Consider the following 20,160-nt stretch of genomic DNA (forward strand, 5'->3'; position numbering starts at 1 on the left):
TTCTGACTTCACTCAAGTCCTGTATGCAGTATTTGCTTTTTCATTTTTACCAAGCCAAGCTTTAGTTAAGTTGCCAAGAATCTAACAGATTCTAATAGAGTTTTTTAAAAAATTAATTGTGTAGTTAAAGAAATCTGTGTTTATTTGAATATGTAGTCTTTATGGATTATTTTTCAAACTAGATATATGTAAACTAAGTACAGGAGCAGCAAAAATGTTTTTTAAATTTGTAAATGTACTGTAAATGCCTGTACTCTCTAATTTGTGTTTTACCTTTAACAACAATTTGTAATTTTTTAAGTAGTACGGAATAGATGTATGTACAGAGTGTGTCATGGAATCATAGAATGAATGGTTTGGGTTGGAAGGGACCTCAAAGAGCATCTTGTTCCAACCTCCCTATTGTAGGCAGGAACACCTTCCACTGGGCCTAGTTGGTCTGTATGTCTATGTTAAACACCTGTTCTTGCTTTGGATACGATAACGCCTTTTTTTAAACTCCTTACTTGATTAAAATACAAGCTACTTGTGCATGTTATCTAGCGGTAAAAAACAGGAGTATAAGTACGTGCAATCAATCTTTCTGCTCCTTTTTCACATCTTTCTTTCTTTAGTTCCTGCCATATGAGAATGGTTATTACTCATCAGGAAGCTGAGGTTTTCCCTGTTGGGATAATGACATCAGAAACAAAATAGTCAAATATGCTACACTGCATGAGACTTTCCTGTGCTTTCTTCATCCACCCTCTTTACAGTTTTTACTCTATTTCATAGGCAGAAAAGTGGTGTCAGAAAGATATGCTTGAAATACCACAAAATCATGGCAGGTGAAGGATGGTTGTTAAAGGAAACCAGATTAAATTGAGACCTGCCACAAGTGCATCTTCATGCCTCCTTTATTTGAATGAGACTACCACTATAAAAACTGAGAAGCCTAGGAGGGTTTCGGAGTTTCGTTTGCTTTTTGAATATTGAACTTGAGTTTCTGCAGTTATCATAATCTGTAGAATCCCAAGATACTTTAAAAAGAATTTCTGCTTGCAAATGCTCTGTTACCTTTATGTTTTGTAAAATACTGTGTAAGGGAAAAATTTTTGAGCTGTACCTTTTTTAAAATTTCTTAGCAATTTTTAAGTTTAGTGTTCAGTTATCAGGATGATTTTAAATAACGGAGGTGATTCTCAGACCAGACTGTGAAACTACTGAGTGTTTAGCTGATAGATTTTTTTTTAGTTCACTTGTATCTGTACAGCTTCTGCAGTCTTGCACCTCTGGAAACATTTAGCTGCTGCAGTCCCTGATGAAGCCAGAGCTAATAAACCTTTTTTGGACCTGACCTGTCTGAATGCAGAATGAATCCGATTGTCCTTGTTCCCTGCTTATATTAATGTCACTTCTGGAGAGACTCCTGGAACGTGCAGAGCTAACTGAAGCTGGCCCTGATGGTGAATTGCAGTAACAGCCAGGAGAGAGTTAATCCTGGCTTTCGCTTGTTGTGTTGATTCAGTTATGAAGAAGTTTTGTTTCATTGTCATAAATATTATTTGAAAGGAATGATGTTTCCATACAGCTTTCCTAGCTCAGTAAAGAATGGCAAAGGCAATTTCTCTCTATGGCCTTCCTCAGTTCAAAGTATATTATCACTGAAATTAATTGTGCAATGTAGCCACTTCGTAGAAAAGTAAGCTTTGGAAAGTGCACCTTGGAAGAAATCCGTTATGCAAGTCACATGATTATTTTTGTAATAATTTGAAATAAGGTGGAAAGATCATGCAGTCTGACTTAGTACGAATTAGTGACTTCGATTATAGCTTACTTGGAGGAGTTCTCATTTGCTGCACCATAGGTTCCCTGTATTAATTTCCTCTGTTGTGTGTTCCTCGCAGCTGAAATGAGGACAGCCTTTTCCTTTTAATGTACTTCTATAGTTTCCCTGTTATTGTGTAGTCATTTACATCTAGCTTTTCATTACATGACCATTCTGGATATTTAATAAGATATACAGAGTACATTAAAATAAACATCTGTGTAAGGGAGTGGCTTGATATTGCAGCGAAAACATTTCAATACATTATTGAATGATTAAAACCTCTGAAGACTATGCAAGCAAGCTTTCATGCAGGTAAACTTGTCTACAGAAAGGCTTAGAGAAATTAGTGAAATATTTGCATGGTTTTCATGATTGCTTATTTAAACATCATTGTGCACCTGTGTAAAAATGATTAAAATGTCTGGGTTAATGCCTTAGTCTGGGGTTTATGCCATTAAAATAATGAACGTAAGGCTCTACTAATGCCTTTTTAATTGAATCAAATAGAAAGATGTATTTATATCAGATGATAACACAGTCGTTTTTAAAAAGCTTAAAATTATATCTGTTTAGAAAATAATTAAAACATCTGCAAACCCTTATAGATAGGAGCATTTGGATATTTAGCACATTGGAAATGCATGTGCTTAATAATACAGTTTTGGTTGCTCCAGCCAGTATCCTACATAAACCCTTTTGGTTCTGGATATATAGCTTATCCAGACTCACCAGAATTAATCATATCACAGAGGTATTCAAATCATCATCTTATATAAGTCTAAAATATTTCATTTTTAGACTTGAATGGTACACACCCTCTTTGTCTTCACATTCCTGATTTATTATCTTCATAAAACAGAATCTCCTCACAACTGCATTATCTGTCCCATATATATAGGTTTGTGTTACTAGTTCTTCAAACAGTGCTTATTTGTGTGTTTTTTATAGGTTATCTTCTTAGAAGAAGAATTATCTTTGTCAACTAGAGTGCCTCTATGTAGTTCTGAGCATTGCATTTCCAATTGTCTTTTTTTACTAGTAATTTCATAATACAAATGCCTTTGTGAATTAAATGTGAAAAATACGACAGTATCAATCCCATAATTATTTAATTTAAAGTATCAGTCTCTCTGAAAAAGAAACTATGTAATTGCACCATGTCTAAAAATGCAGTACTAGTTTAATTTTGTTGGGTTTTATTTTGTGGGATTACTGAGATAGCTGTCCCTTGCCTAGCTGCCATAAAGAAAATAGACTTTGGGTCCAAACCAATGGACTTATTCTAACATGAGGATAAATAGATTGGGGAACAATTGTCAGTAGCTGTTACACTTCATTTTACTAACAGAATCTCAAGAGCTGTAATTGCTAAATTAGATTACATTACTTCTCAGAAAAGTATTTAAAAAGAGAGTTTTTATTAAAGAACCAATATGGTGAGTGTGCTATTATACCAGATATAACAGTGCTGGCATAACAGCTTTGCTGCAAGTAGTGTTTTGAATAATGCTTTTATATTACTAAAAATAATTTTCCACAGTTTGTTAGAAATTTTTTAAAAGATAGCTGTCAAGTCACCACAGAGAATAAGACATTTCTTAGTGACTTAGCAAGAGAGTCACATTTTTTCTCCTTAGCTTCAAAACTAAGGCTGATCTTTAGGAACTGCTTTCTGGAAGTCTTTTCCTGTGGTTCAAATTGCCATGCCTTTAGAAGCACTGATGAGTATTTAGCTTGTTTGAAATCAGAAGTTTGCTTATTATATAAGGAGTGCAGGTTAATTTTTTTTTTTAATTTAGTCCAAATCTGAGGATGACTTGCAGGGAAAATTCTGATTCAGTGTGGATTTGTAATAGAAATCTAATATAAATCTGCATCACTGCTGGCAAATTTGCTTTGTGTGAGATGTATGCTTTGGTTGTATTTAATTACAGTATTTTGAGTTAAAATATGTGTTGCTAATAGCTTACAAATTAATCTTTCTTTTTCTATCCATTCTGTTTGCCATAAAAGGAAATTGTTTGTACTGAGGAAGAATTTATTCCTTTGAAGTGTGCATGATTCTATGTGAGCCAAGCTAGACAAATATTTTAGAAGATCTGCAGATAACAAAACATTGCCGTAATGGCTTTTTTTTTCCCTAGAAAAATCCAATTTTCTTGCTTGTTAATGGTGGTGAAACTTGCAGTTTCTCTTTTGGTTTCGTGGGGCTTTTTTAAGTTGCTGTAATGCTTTGCAAATGTTAAATATTTTCAAGTGTATTGGTGGTAAGGCTGAATTGATCTCTGTGTGTTTTGCTAGTATTAGCATTTTTTAGGGATAGAGTTCTGGGATTTTTTAGTTGTTCCTCAGCTTCTCTTATACCTTGTAGAAGATAATGATTAATAGTAAGGATCAGGAGCCAGCAGAGAAACTGGTGTCTTTTGAAGCACTTATTATATATGTATAGGCATTTAATCTCTGGAGTAATTTTGGAGTTCAGGTATTTCAAAGCTGATGATGGAGCCTTGCTCATAGTGAATTTCTTGTATGACCAATTTCCTGTGTGTCCTCTTGCAAATCATTTGGCTCTTTATGCTGTAATGACACTGCTTTGATTTTCTTTTGTTCACTACACTGTATCTCCAAAGTCTGAAAAATTCTTTGGTGCTTAAAAGCAATATATCTATGTATATGTATATATAATATACATAAGCTTGCATGTGCATGAATCTTAAGGATTGTTTAAAAATAAACAGTTTCAGTTGACGTGAAGATCCCGTATCACATAACTCAAGCAGTTAGGGAAATTCCTCCGTAAGGTTACAAATTTCACTTAATGGCTCTGACTTCACGCATGGGTGCCAGGGGATTTTATATTTGAAGCTTCTGTATTTTGTCATTTCTGAAAATACTACTATGCCTCTTGGTAGGACTTTTAGGCTTCCTGAAAATACATTTAGGTTACCAGAATCCGGTAATCTGCTTTGAAAATGTTAATTATTCTCAGTAATGTTGTATATCCAAGACCACCTAAAAGAGAAGTGGTACTGAGAGCTTTTAGCAACTGAAGCTGGGAGGGGGAGCTGGCTTTTGGGAATTACAGATGAGATTAGAATGTCTGTCTTTCGTTTTGGAAAACTGAGTTCTGCTGCATTTCAAATAAGTTTGCATAGAATTCCTATAAAATAATCCTGCTCATTTTGTGGTTATTACTGAACCATAAAAAGTATGTATCAAGACTGCCATGGCTGTGATGAGTCTTTGACTTTGCTGTGTAAGTCGTTGCACAGTAATCATTCAGTTCTTTTCCATCTATACAGAAGAGCTGTTTGATGCATTGCTGTTTAACTATTTTCAATTCTTTGGATTATTTTTAAGATATTGTTCATGAAAATTTGAAAATGGGGTCGGATGGGGAAAGTGACCAAGCTTCTGGAACGTCATCTGATGAAGTTCAGTCTCCCACAGGAGTTTGTCTCAGAAACCGGATACACAGACGAATCTCAATGGAGGTAATTCACTTCTCATATACGGATCATTTAAATTGTTAGGAGAGTTGGGGGTTGCTTTAATTGTTTGTTGTAACTGGTTGTTTTCTCAATTAACTGTAACCAACCATTCTGCCATATATTTCATGCAGAGAGCATTATTTCAATACTATTTAAATTTGTCTCCATTTGTCACACCGAATGATGGTTATCTTGCACTGTTTATGAGCTGTTAATTTTGAAAATCTAAATATGTTTTGGAACTTGAATTTTTGGGAGGAATTTCATAAGTGTAGCATTTGAATAACTTTCTGTTCCATTCTGTGCAAGCCAGTGAATGTGTTCAAGAAGATACATGGTTTAGACATTTTTTACTTAAAAATGTTTTCTAGTCTTTGCAAAACTAATGCTGCAGCAGCAGCGATGGTCCTCACTGCTTCAGCCTTTTCCTCTCTTCCTGTTTTTTTTTTCATGAACGGAACTTTACAGGATGGTAAACAAAAGGAGGAAAAGTACCTTATGAATAACTGTGCACATAATTTCCTTTATTTATGGGTCTCATTATGAATACTAGCCACCCTTGTGCTTGCTTTGTTGTCATTTCCCTTGGTGAACTAAAACAGAACACTTCCCTTTTTCTAGTGTACAAAAGTTACAGTTAAAATGATGTCTTTGTTACAGAAGCCTGTAGAATTTTGTAGTTGCTGCTTTATAGTATACATAGCAATAAGCATAGCTGTAGGATTTTGAATGTTCATTCAAGGCCTCATATAAAATACTGGATTGGGAAACTGATTTGGCTAAGTTACAGTACGGTGTACATGCCCAAAATTTTTTATTTGTGAGGCATTTTGTTATGCTTGGAATTCCAAGACTCCAAGCATGTAGTTGCAGATATAATTTCAAAAGTGTGAATTAGCTGTATTAATTGTTTAGGTAGTTTCTTGCACCTGGGAGGTTTTGTATTCAAATTCTTTAACTTCTGTGTTATTTGATCTAAGACCTTTGTTCTCCTGGCATTGCTTGCTGAAGTTTACTTGGGAGAACAAAGGTGTATTTATTGGTTTATGCAGGATACTTAAATTAGGGAAAAAATTCATTGTGAAAACCTGCTTATAAGAATGTATGCTGGAGAAACTAAAAATCAAGGAAATTATTTTAAAGGATTATTTACTTTTTGTTCATTGTCTGTTTCTTCTTCATTTTGTAATGCATATTTTGAAGGAGAAAGAAACAAAGAAATTAATGATTCGTAATGAAATTAAGAAACTGAAATGGAAATCTGTCAAGTCTTCCAGAGAGGGCTAAGAACCATTGAAGGATTCTCTTTTGTATTAGAATTCCAGAACTCTAAAAGAAATTAGTAAATACCTCAGGAATAGTAAAAGTCAGGAAATTCTGTGTAATCTTTCAGAAGGTTTTTGGTTTTTTTCAAATAAAAGCATCTTTTCATTTGCCTCTTCAATTGTAAAACAATTCTAATATTATTGTCTAAGAGGCTTTGGGAAGCTTTTAAGTTTTGTTTATGCAATGCTAATTTTCTCACTTTCCTCCAAATTCCGAATGCTTGCTTCTGACTGTTGAAATTAACATTATTTCTTCATTGACTTGCTCAGATAGTGAAAGAACAAACGGTTTTTTGGCATCTATTCCTGTATATTCTGTGAGAATTGTAATGTTTCCCTCAAATCACCATAGTATTGATACGGTGACTTTTCTTGTAAGATTCCATGCTGATGTATGCAGTCTTAATTTTGAATTTTAAGAACGGGAGATGTTTTTGGTGGACTTCAGTTTGCTTTTTAGAAGTACTTTGTAGCAGATTAGGTTAGACTTGTACCTGTTTGTGCATTCCAGAGGGAGGAAAATACAACAATCTCATAGCTTTGGTTAAAACACCTTTCTAATGATAATCTTTTCAGTCAACTTTCTCATTTCCTAAAGAAAAAGGCTTTAGGTAATTACATTGTTTGTCTGTCTTTTCCTCCTTCTGTTTATCCCAATGGGCGTTTTCTGTCAGATTTGACAAATGGCTAGAAATCTCAGATTCAAATTCTCTATTTCTGTGGAAAAAGCTCTGCATAGGGACACCTTGCTAATGTATCCACTGCTAGTTAAAAACCACAATATCCACTTATGAGTTGAGCTGCAAAATATAAGTCCACAGAAAACCCAGTTTTACTCCTTTTGCTCTTTGTGGAATGGGATCACTTGCTTCCTTGACCTTTGAGAGAACTGAATCAAGTTTTCTTTCCTCTTGTAAAGAGCTGTGCCTGTATGCCTTGTGGGATTTGTGCCATGGAGTTGGCTGATTCAGTAGTAACATTGTGACTATATAAAGAGAAAGAAGCAATCTATGTCAAGATGTCAGTTTCTATTATTTCAGTTTTATTTTGATGGCTGGTGGGGATCTGTTGTCTCTAGACAATTGGGTGGCCTGAGGAATACTCCCTTTATGGCCATTTAGGATGCGTTATAGCTGTGTGCTATACATCACAGGTTGGAGTAAATTAGTACGTGTGTGACAGAGTATTTTTGCAGTAGTCTGCTGAAGTCATCAGCCCTTGCTGAAATCCATTGTAGAATGTATTTAATTATTAAACACACACAGTTGGATGATGTGATAAAGCAATATTCCTTATTCCTCCTCCCTGAGATAAATGTGCCTGTCACACTGTGGATGTGTCTTTTCTTGTGTTTAGTTTGACCAATATTCTCTGTATTTATAGTGGCTTTGTACATAATTTCTTGGTTATGTATATTTGGTTCTTTCTGCTGAATTTACAGAAGTCCTAATTCATTTTGGAGGTAATTAATCAGGTAAAGTTGAAACCTTGACACGGTCTTTTTTACTTAGAGGAGTTTTGTATTTATAACCAAATTTTTTATCCTCAGCTTGAACTTCCTCTAAAATTCTGAAAATTAGCAACCCAACCATATTTTATTAAATGCTTGCTAAAAAAATGCATACTGTACTCAAAGTGCTAATTAGCAAGCAAAAAAAAAAAAATGTGCAGCATTATTATTCCTGACAAGTATTGTCCATTAGAATACACTGATTTTTAGTGCCCATCTCCACTGCAGTTAAATAATGCATAGCTACAAATAAAAGTTGTCATAGAGCAGATATATTCTCTGCTGCAGAATATATGAAAGATTCTGTTGGGAAATAAAACTTGATCTTTGTAAAATTTTTACATAGAAAAATACAAAATAGACAGTGGAGAGAGAAATTAAAAATGTGTTTGTTATAGCACAATCTCCATAGCAATAGAAAGCTGAAATTTCATAACCTTAAATTGTCCTTCTTTAGATAGAAAATCATCATACTGCAGTGTAACCTAAATATGAAACGTTTTAAATAAGAAGTGGTGATAGTGCAATGAAAAAGAATCCTGCTCAGCAGTGAAAAGTCTGTTGGGGTGAAAACTTTCCATGCACAGTAGCAGCCATGGAAATGCCAGCTTTCAGTCTGTCATTTCCACCGCCCCCATTCCCCCATCAGTTATAATTTAGGCCAGCATGACAGGGAGAAGATAATGTGGTTGCTTCTGAATTCGACAACGCTGCAGTTGTGGTTTAAGATTGGGGTTTTTTTAATGATTGTTCCTTCTTATCATGTGCTTAGAAGACAAAGAGAAAATACCAGAGTCTCATTGTGTTGCCTAGATAAAGTTTATTTTGCTTGTAATCCACAGGCTACAAATTGTTGGTAAAGCAGTTGCTTTTTCTTTCTCCTTCCTTCCACTCGTTCAGGCAGGAGCCATGCTGACAGTAGGTGTGAGCATCTATTGTGTGAAGTTTGGCTTCAAACAGCTGTTAGGTTTTAATTAAAATGTCTTCTATTCTCATGCTAATATTAATGATTATTTACTGAGTCAGTAAAATGACTTATCAAACAAAACAGATGGAATAATTTTTAAGTATCAGCGATACAGCTTAAGAACGTCTACACATATATGGCTGTTTTAAGTGCAGGTGCTTTCGACATGCAGTGGAAAACACTTCTTCCAGATCATGGAACTATAGCTTAAAGCATTTTTAGTTTGATTTTGCTGGAAAAGAAGTAATGCATTAATACAAATAAAGAAGTAATGCATTAATATAAATTCATGTTACAAGCTGTAAGTATTCACTGGGGGCCCTTTGCCCATGCACTGGATAGTTGAGTGCATCATTAAGAGCTGTGGTGGATAAAAAATAAGGAGAAACAGTCTGTGCAAATTGAAACATCTGTTTCCCTTTCCCAGAAGTCCAAGGTCTGTTAGCTGTCTTAGCATGTGAACTGGCAGAGGGCCATAACCCACTGTTCACCAGCCTGTTTCCCAGATATTTTATCCTGAGAAACAGTTCTTATCCATCTGACTGTCACATTAGTGACAGAAGTGTGTTCCAGATCAGACTGCTCCTACCACACTGCTATAGGGTATAATTCTCCCCTGGGAGGATTAGCTGTAGGGTTAGTACTTGTAGCTGAACAGAAGGAAATAAGAAGGCTACAAATTGATGCTGTAGGCAGGTGTGTGTTGTGATGGTCACCTTCCAGAAGTAAGAATGTAGATGAAAAATAAGTTTTTTGTGAGCTTCACTCTTTACCGGGGTGTAACTGCATAGGGGGTGTTGACAAACAGTAACTCAGCATGCTATTGGTCCACCTGGGCAAGTGTACCTTCTCCTAAGAAAAATACACAAAATTAAGTGATGTTTCAGCTGATAGAAGTGTTAAGAATTTGTTCATAGGTTTCAGATCAGAATGTGGTTCATAGGTCTGCGTTTTCATGTGCATATAGGGCACTCTCAGCTCCATTCAATTGTTTAAATGCTTGAACAGCAGACTGGATGCAGTATTGACCCAGGCTTTTGGTCATGGGCAGTACAGTATTTTCTTCTGCCATTAGTTTTGGAACCAGGAAGCCACTTTATCCAAGACAGCCTGAGCATTCAGCCCGAAGTATCTTGCCATCCAGGAGGCTTCCTTGTATACCAAGCAGGCAATACTACCTGGGGCCTTCTCTGAGCAAAGTTTCCTCCGTCCCGCTTCCTTCTGTGCTTGGCAGCTACAGAACTCTCTCTGCCATATTTACTGAGTGTTGTCTATGACTCCTGAGAAAGTGGTAGCTTTTTTTCTGATTGTCAGTTCTATGAATCTAAGCACATGATCACCTACCAGAAGATTTCAGTACTAGACAGAAAAAAAAAAATTGAAGCTGTGTACAATGAAGATTTTTTATTTTCAGTGGTCACTATACTATCTCCATTCTGTCACACTGATCTCATTTTTCTCAATCTTTTTCAAGGTTACACTAGAAAATGTGTTACCATTTTTATAAACTCACACTTTCATGTTTCCATGGCCCTTGGTGATTTCAAAAGCCTCCTTCTAAAAACCCAGGTGCATGGTCTAAATTGCTAGTATAGTTTTGTTAAAGCTGATGGACCTCCTTTTCATCTATTTGATTGGCAGACTCATTTCTTTTACAGAACACTGACGCAACAAAAAGAAAAAGAATTTCAGCTTAGGTAACAGAAGACTTTAACATGCCTTTTACCAGACTTTTTAAAGGGTAACTGCCTTTTTTATCAGCAATTAACAATTTTTTTTGCCCTTCTGTTGGGAACCTTTGTCATTCTGGTGCTGAAGTTCTTGCATTCCACTTGAGAACGCTCCTTTAGAAAAGTTACTGCACTAGGCAATGTTCTTTCTATGAGGATGGAATATATGCTTTCTTGGTTTTGTGTCTTAATGACTTGGATTTCCTTTAAATTCCATTTAGGAGTAGTCTAGTATCACATTGGATGTGTTCAGTCATCTATAAAACACATCTCTTGTAATCACAGAAATGCCTCTGATGAGAAGTCAGAAATGGGGTGCAGTGTCATACCCTGTACTCCAGCCTTTATCCAGGAAGGTCTGATTTCCCATTTTCGTATTCAAGAAGTTGGTTTATTTTTAATTAGCCTTTTTTTTCATGGGACTTAGCTTTTGGTACTTAAAGCATTGTTGATGATGTAAATGCTAGCGTTAGTAAGTAATATTACACAGAACTGTTTCAAATGTCCGAGTTTGTGTTTTTGCAGTGGTGTGTTCTCTTTCTCTTTTTCCTTCCTCTTGGTCTCGTTTTTCTTAAAAGCTGGTAACCTATGTTACCTTTTTTCTTTCAGGGTAGTTTCTCTTGCTGCTATGTTACAGAAACTGATGAAAATGTACAGAAATTCGTGTTTGAAAATCAGGAAGGTGTGGTGGTGAGGCAGAGCTTGCTTTATTACCTTCTGTTCTGCCCAGCACCTACCACTGAATCAAAGAGCCATAGATGCTGAATTTCAGCAGGGTTTATATTGAGGCTAATGCTACAGAGTGGTATCTTGATAGGTGATAATTTAGAAGGCAAACAAAATCAGGCATGGTATTTTTATGGCTTTTATTATTTTTCATATTTTTCCTTACATTCTCTAAGTACACTTCCTGACAAGCTTTCTGATGCAATAAAATAATAATAAAACAAAGAAAAAAAAAACAACAAAAAAACCAAAAACAAAAGCAAAAAACCAACCAAAAAAAAACCAGAAAAAGAATTTTCAAGTGTTTCTGGTATAATCTGTTAAAAATTCCCTGTGTATTTATATACTTGCTGAAAGGAAAGTTAATGTCTCACATTTGATTTTCATTTCTCCTTTCTCATATATTTCAAAATTGGTTTTATGACACATGTATTTGTTTTAGTTTGGTTTCATTGGTTGTGGATAGAAGTTCCTGGAATGCAGTTTGTGAACACTGTTTGTGCTGAACAGTTTAAACCTTTCTCTCTAAAACTAATGGGAGAGATGATGTAAATAAAATAACAGCCTGTGTTTTTTTTTGAAAAATGTGTGAAAGAGCAGGTTTTTTTCAGCTAGTTGGTAGCCTAAGCAGCATATCCATCAAATGAAAATTCTCACTAAAAGTATTTTGAGAAAGAAAGCGCTCAGAATTCAGATTTTTACCTGCTTAAAAAAAATCTATTGGCCTGTAATTCTTATTTCATGCCTGCAAAAATACTAATTGTTGCAAATACGGCTGAAAAGATGCTTAGCACATTTCCTAAGATTTTCATGGTGCTAAAGTAAATAAAAACAAAGATACCTGCTTGCAATGCTGCTTTCTATGCTTCTAATTTTTATATTATTTATATTTATTTTACATTTTTATTTGAGGGCCATAGCTACTGTAGATATTGGCCATAATGTTCTTCAGCTACTGGCAGTTGAAGTCCTTGCTTTGTTGATTGATGATAGTAGATGTGCTGGGAAAATGTGACACCTAGTCCCAAACCAGAGATTTAACCCTATAATTTTTAATAATATGTCACTGATTACACTTGGCTCCTTGTCTTTGCCTGGCATGTCAAAATCCAGTCTGACAAACAATGTTTGTGTTGGGCAGGAGGCAGAGAACATGCACTGTCTGTGCTCAGTGGTGTTTCTTCTGAGTCTGAAATGGCCTCAATCTCATGATCAAATCCCTGAAAGTGCATTCTCTACTCTATCAGTATATTTGGGAAAAAGCCTTTTGATTTAATTGATTAATGAAATCCACTGTATTTGGGGTCAATTCTGTCCCAAATATACTCAAAATTGACACTTTCTTAAATTGTGTTGCATTTCAACAGAATGGCTGGATCTAGCAGTGATCCTTTGTAGATTGATCTTAAGATTGTATTTTCATTACGGCTGCTAACTGAAGAGGTTCTTTGATGACCCTTTCCTCAAATTTAGCAGAATAGTAATTGAATAATTGTGATTTAATGTTTCAGTAAAATAGTAACATTAACAACATTCAAGTATAAAGGAAAAATGTAACATTCCGATAAATCACACTGCTAAGACAAAAAAAAAATGCACTTTATGCATCATAATGAAATTATAGCTAAACCTGTCAGTTGTGTGGGGGAATGACAATGGCTATATATATATATAAGGAAGACTGGTATAGATAACTCATCACAGCTGTTAAAATAGTCTTTCTGGTTACAGTAATTGAAGCCTATTTATAAAGGTATTAAAATAGTGTGCTGCAAGGATGCTATAGGTTTCTTTTGGTGCATGTGCATGCTGCTGTTTTTCTTTGAGACCTTTAAGGTCTACAGAGCTGTAACCAAGTAACAATTTTTTACAAATATGTTCTCTGGTTTGCAGGTTTTTGGTTTTTTTTTATTATATTTACTTTTGCCTCTAGCAGTCTTTGTTCTATATCATAATTTTGTAGAGGATCCAGTTGGCTTCAACTGTGCTGTCATTTGACAAAAATGCACTGAAATTTGATAAGGCAACCTTCAGAAAAAACTCCACGTGGTATCTGATACTAAAATGATACAGTGAGTACATGCTTAAAAGTTGTGTATTAGAATGTTTAAATTCTTACTGGCGCAAGCTAATGTCCTAAAATTAATTTGTTTGCTTTTTGTATTGTGAGGTAGCACATAATAGACATTCTTAGTTAAAATATGCAAGGAAAGAATGGTGTAAAAACTTGGTGTGTTTTGGAGGTTCTTTTACAGTAAGCATGTAAAGAAGTTGAATTGTGTTGCATAGAAGGTTATATGATGCAGTATTTTAGATGTCATTAGGCATTCTCCAGTGAGGAAAAGCACAGTGACTTACTAGTGAACAGCCTGTGGTTGCAGCTGAGATGTCTCACTGGTGAGAAGGCTAATCCAGACTGATGCTTACACAAGAGCATTTTCATTTGATCCATAGTGGATTGTTTGGGCCATCAGACTGATGTCTGTAGACTCAGAAGAGCAATTATTTTCTCTTTTTGAGTCTGTAACAGAATTTCATGGATGGAATTTAGCAGAATCAACTCTTAAACTAAAATTTAATGGAGAGGTGACTAGCAAGTTGTCTGTTGCCATATAGGTACATACCTTAAATAATGGTTGGTCTAGAAATGTAACTCACCAATAAACAGAATAGCCAAAGCAGTAAGGATTGGTATATAATGATGGTGCTTGTCAGTATAGTTTCTGTCATCCACTGACAAAGAGCTTCCTACTCCCCTTGGTTCCGAACTTTGTATCAGTGGATAATAAGATCCTTTCTCTGGAAGGTGTAGTTATCAGACTTGGTTACACCCAGCCCTTTCTCCTCCAAAACCAATGGGAACATCTGGCCACGGGCAGTGAGATACCGACTTTGGAGATACTCAGCTGTTAGATTTGCTGAATGAAACACTCAGAGTGAACTTGACGTTTATCAGGGTTTTCCCTTCAAGTTTTTCTGGCAAGAGGCACAAGTCTTCCTTCTCTTGCTGCAGTTGCAGTGTGAAATGGCCTAGGAGTTCAAAGATTAGCAGCAGTGCTTCTAGTCCAGTAGGTACAAGGGAGACTTACTGTTGGAGCAAGAAAGGAGCACTGTGTAAATCGGCGCATTCGTTTCAGGTTAAAAATGAAAGTAGTATGGTTGTAGTTAAAATTGGACTTGGAAGACCTCAACAAATCCTTCCTTGGTCAAGTTTTCTGTTTATGTATTTTTCTGTGTTTAATAATGTTTTTTCTGTTTCATCATAAATATTACTGTTTATTGTCTAAATCTGCTATGTGAGTCAAAGACAATGATTTGAGTTGACAGAAGACAGACTAAAAAACATGAATGTTTCGAGTTGCTTTTTTTTATAGTTTCAACATGTAAAGTTCAAACATTGTCTATCCTGAGTTAGAATAATCTTTATCGACTTCAGTGAAATTGACTGAAGTGTGTAGAGCATCTTCGCCAAAAAAATGGTGAGTTAAGGAAATCTGTAAGTTTTTTTGTTATAATACTTGATTTAAAGTGGAAAACATAGTGTTCTTTTCACAAATAAAAATAGGTTTATGCTGTAGAACAATGTACTTTTTTTGACAAGGTTGAGGAGGACTGAAAATTACCTGTTGGTCAGAAGTGAGACTTTCTGAAAAGTGTCACAATGTGGCACTATGTAGTATTAAATGAGTCAAGTCAGGCAGTTAGAAAAGGGAATAGCTGGTAAGTTTGTATTATGGAAAGAGGAGAAAAGGATAGGTAGCTAAGGAAAAAGTTGACAGTTGAAAAGTTGGCAGTCTTGTGAATGATTTGCTATGGGTGGCAAGTGAAGAAGCTGATGTTTGCAATAGTATTTTAGGCCATCCAGAAGAGGACCAGAGGTAATGAAATAAAAAAGTTAGTATTTTTGTGGTTTACTTATTTGCCTGAAAAACAGACAAAGTTTGGGGGCAAGGTTGTATTTTTTTTGTTTATTTTTCATTTAGAAGACAGATTTGGTTACGGAAAATGTCACTTCCTCAGTTCACAGAACCCGCAAAATTTTAGTTGGAATTCCTGACTCCTTTTCTTGTGCCCAAGTGTAAGTAGTCAGTGGTAGATGGAACTTCCACTTCACGTTACAACAATACAGTTGGATGTTAACCAAATGAAAGAGAAGGCTGGACAAAGTGTAGCTCTTCTTACAGCATTTGCTGTAGCTGGCATTAGAAATAGATGATAAAGATAAGCACAAGTTAGGGTAGTCTATCTCCACGGAAAACAAAGTGGTATTAGTGTCACAAGTGCTTACAGGTTTATCTGCCATGAAGCAGAGTAGGACAAATGTGAAACTCATTTCAGACAACTTATAAAAATAGATGCATTTCTCTGCCAGTAGTAAAGCAAAACTGAGAATAAGCATTGCATATGAGGATAGATAATGTGTTTTTAAGTTGTAGAAGGAGAAGGAAAATGCCACAAGCATTCCAGTTCCCCTAACAAATCAAATGGTGGCTGAGTATGTTCTCCAGAGTATAATCTGGAACTGGATCAAAAAATAGGTCATTAAATAACATACAGTTAGCCGTAGGCATTTGATCATTTAGAGTACCACGTTTATTGAATACTGATATCTTTTGTTGCAAGTTGGCCCTAAAGATAAGTATAAAATAATTAACTAGAAAATGCAATGAATTCACAAAAGCATTTTCTCACAAATTAGACCTCATTTGGAAAAATAAATCTTAAGTGGTATACAAAAAAAGAATATAGTTTCAATTCTTTAAAAGATTGTTTGTTTTACCTGAAGTACTTTGTTGCCCCTTAAAGCTAAGGTTTTGCATTCCAGTAAACTCTTGCTTCTTAAGAGTTATAAAGGAATGTAGCCAGATTCTCTCTCTCATAGCTGACGGTCTGTGTACAGCACTTACACACCTGTTACATTAAAAAAACGATATATAAAATAACATAAGGAGTTGCTCTAGTTTACTACCTTTAAACATGTAGAAGATTTATAAAGGGGTGCAAAGTTAGTGTTCAAAAAGGACATTTAACTCTGTACTGTTGACAGTCTCAAAAATCATAGGGAGAATTCAGTCCTGCCATTGATGTTACATGTTTCCTTATGACTTCTTTAAACAGCATTGTAACAAGATATTTTATACTTTGGTTTAATTTTTTTAGTTTTTTCTTTTCTGTGGGAAATGCTAACAGGTCACTGTATTCAGTTGGTCATTGAAAGAAGTGTGAACAAAGTTCTCTGTCAAGAAAGTCTCTCATTGCTTCACAGAATTCCACTGAGATTTAAGACAATTTGAAATTCCTAAAAATCTGTTTCCTACTGTTGCTGGCCCTCCAGGCTGGTGTTACACCAAAACAGCAGCAAGCCATGTGGTTTTGAAGGGAAGGGCAGGTTTTGCTGCTGGTAAAGCAGCAATGGCAGGATTGCAGTGGGATGGCTGCAGGAGCAGCAGAGGGAGTGGAGATGGTGATTGCATCTAACGGGCAGGTCCAGGCTTCCTGCACCAAGGCCAGACTCGCCATAAAGGCTGGTCAGCACCAGTGGGGAAACAGGTTGGTTCTCCTGGGCTTTACAGCTGACCCAGCTGGCCAAAGGGCTAGTCTGTGCCATCTGGCATGGCACTCAGCAATAAAAGCTGAAGCAAGAGGGAGGAAGGAGGACATTTGTGACTATGGCATTTGTCTTCCGCTTCTCGAGCCGCGTGCATGCTGAAGCCCAGCTTTCCGGGAAGCAGTTGTACACCTGCGTGCTGATAGGAAGCTGTGAATTAGTTCCTTTTCCCATTCTGCTTGGGCACACAGCTTTTGCTTTTCCTATTAAACTGCTGTTACCTAAACCCACAAGTCTCCTCACCATCCTTCAGTCTTCTCTGCTTTTTGTGGGAGCAGAGAGTGAGTGCTATGCTATGTGAAGACTTGGCTGCCCAGAGTGGGAGAACAAGTGTCGTGCTGCCATCAGATGACCAGGCTGCCTGAGTATCAGCAGGCTCCCTGGCCTTGAATACTTAAGGCTTAAAATTGGTAGGTGTGTGGTAGGTTCTTGCTTTTCTTTGAACATCATCTCAGTTAAATTAGCTGGGTTTTTCAACTGTGTCAGACTGATGTAATTTTAGTTTCCAGTTTTTCTATTTAGCCACTAGGAAATGTTGTGCTTATTCCTCTCAAGCACATCTAATGAATCCCCTTTCATGTTACTGTATAGCATTTAATTATAATTGCTTGCTTTTCCCAAGAGGTGGTTGCTTCAATTATTGCAAAAACTGAGAAGAATTAAGGTGGTATAGACAAATAGAACATAATAATTTCCTTCTTTCAGGTATTTGGGTTTGTACTCTAAATTACTTTCTTCAATTTTGTCTATTTTAGGGAGTTAGGTTAATGAAAATTGTAATACAAAGGAGACTTCTTATATATAATTCTGTAATCTTTCAAATATTGGTGTCATAAAAGCCATTTCTGGCTGGTAGGTAACAGATTTTATTGTATGGTTTTAAAAAGGAAGTCTTGGCTTGGTTAGCCAAATAAGCATGAGTTTTGGAGGTATCGTACTGTAAATCATTAGGAAGTATCTATAAAGTACCTACTGCAGTTTCCATGAAATCATTGTGGTTTTCTCACAGAAAATAACCTTTCTTCAGTTCAGGAAAATTAAGGGGAATAGATATTGCTTTGATCTTATATATAACACGTCAAAAATTTAGGCTTTCAGCACATAATTTTATTTTTTTTTCTGAGGGGAGAAAAAGAGCAGCTGTCATGTATTGTCTACTACATTACAAATATAGGGAAAGAAATGTTACTAACATCAGGTATTCTAATTCTAAAACAAAATAAAAAATCACCTTTTCCCTTAGTTTGTGGTGAGTTAATTAGGGGTTTTTTTTAAAGAAAGACATTGCAGGGGATGGAGATGAGGGTTGTTGTTTTATGTAAAAGTGGATTACTGTTTTTGGAGGGGTTACCTGAATTCAAACAGATTTTGGCCCTTGCAGCAGTACTTACACCCACTACTACCTACTGTGAAGCACCAGATGTAAGTTTATAGCTCAAGAACTTGGTTTAGAACTGAGGATGTCACATGAATCTCTGAAGTAAAGTCATGGGGCTTATTGCAAAAATGACATAGACAGAGGTTTTGAGAATGAAGGAATAGGAATTCTGTAGCAGAATTACATCTACCTCCCATTATCATATTTTCAGTGCCTAAAATATTTTTATCTTGTTTCTATGGTAGCTGGGCTTCAAAGTAATGGATTCTTTGTACCTGTGTAGAATCTTATAATTGCTTAGTTTCCCTTGCCCTCCATGTGAAAAGGTGTGTGTTTACACTGGCAGGTGCAGTGCACACTTAACGGCATAATTTTCAAATTGCCATTGCAGCATAAAGGGTGCCTTTGCTCCCTTCTTCTTATATACCCATCAACTTTGTATGCTCGGGAATGCTTCTTGGAGACTGTGGAGGTGGGTTTGAAGCAGCTCTTCAGCTGTGCCAACAATGAGTGCTGTGAGGGGAGAGAACATGCATATTGAGAGCTTTGGGATATAATCTGGTCAGTATTTCCTGAGGCCTTTGAGTAGAGGTCCATAACTTCAATATCCCTATAAACATTTCCTGTTAAAATCCCTGTAAACATGGGACAGTGAGAGCACTACAATAGGTTTCTGTGCCACAAGGGTTAATAGGTAAGAGCAGGAAAAAGCTATTTTGTCACAGAGTTTATAGTATAATGGTGGTATCTGTTGTGTTCAGGAAGTTACATTGAAAAACTCAGCTCACTGATCGTTTCTTTTGTTCTTTTGGTATTTATCAAATTGTTCTTGAGCCATCAGAAAAAGCAAAAAGCCAGTATATCGGCCCAGTGTTGATCTGGGATTACTTTAGAAAGGGGAGATAGAAATTGATGCTGATCCTTTTCCTGTCATCCCTGTCTTGTTCCAGCAGGTTTATGGCTTTACTCTGCAGTGAGATGTCAAAGCTGCTTTCTTTAAGTCAACAGGGCATGCCTTCCTTTGTGCTCAGCTGTTGTAAACAGCTACCAGAATTTTCTGAAAAATGCAGTAAATTATAGGATGAAATAATTTTTTTCATAATCTGAAACCTTCTTTCATAGGAGAGAAGCATTAGCAGAGCCTGGTGAAAAGAAGGAAAATACTGCAGTAGAAAATACTGTTTTACTCTAGGGAATACTTGTGGTTCCTGTTACAATTTGTTGGTTCTACCAATCTCCCAAAAAACCACACAGGCAGTTCTACAATTGCCAATATTTTAAAAAATTTAAAATATGCAAGTTGAAAAATGAGTTAATAAACCAGAAAGTATACCAGACCGAAGCCATACTTTCTGTTTTCTTTTAATTTAGCTTCAAAATGTTGGTCAAAGCTGCCACTCTGTGAACAGCACTTTATTTGTTCAAAGACAATTTAAAAATTCTGTACTAGATGAAAAACAGAGACTGAGTTTTCCAGTTGTGCAAAGAAGCTCATGTTGGGCAGCAAAGTATAAGCTAACAGACTTTGTGCTCTGTACCTAGGAGGTGTGAGAAGCAAAAGAAGAACAGGAGGATCAGCTGCCAGAAGAGCTTTGCTGGCCTCTCTCCAAAAATG

The 20,160-nt window shown here is 36.0% G+C and overlaps 1 protein-coding gene across 4 annotated transcripts in view; it reads left to right on the top strand.

The window, feature by feature from the left end:
* LOC131591553 (cyclin-dependent kinase 17) overlaps positions 1-20,160 on the top strand; it is a 91,746-nt gene that overhangs the window by 51,760 nt on the left and 19,826 nt on the right. For all 4 annotated transcript variants that reach the window (XM_058862363.1, XM_058862366.1, XM_058862367.1 and 1 more), the window contains one exon: positions 5,171-5,304. In XM_058862363.1, coding sequence (XP_058718346.1) covers positions 5,171-5,304 — 134 coding nt within the window. The remainder of the gene's footprint in view (positions 1-5,170; positions 5,305-20,160) is intronic.

Source organism: Poecile atricapillus, chromosome W (assembly GCF_030490865.1).
Source record: "Poecile atricapillus isolate bPoeAtr1 chromosome W, bPoeAtr1.hap1, whole genome shotgun sequence".
NCBI lineage: Eukaryota > Metazoa > Chordata > Aves > Passeriformes > Paridae > Poecile > Poecile atricapillus.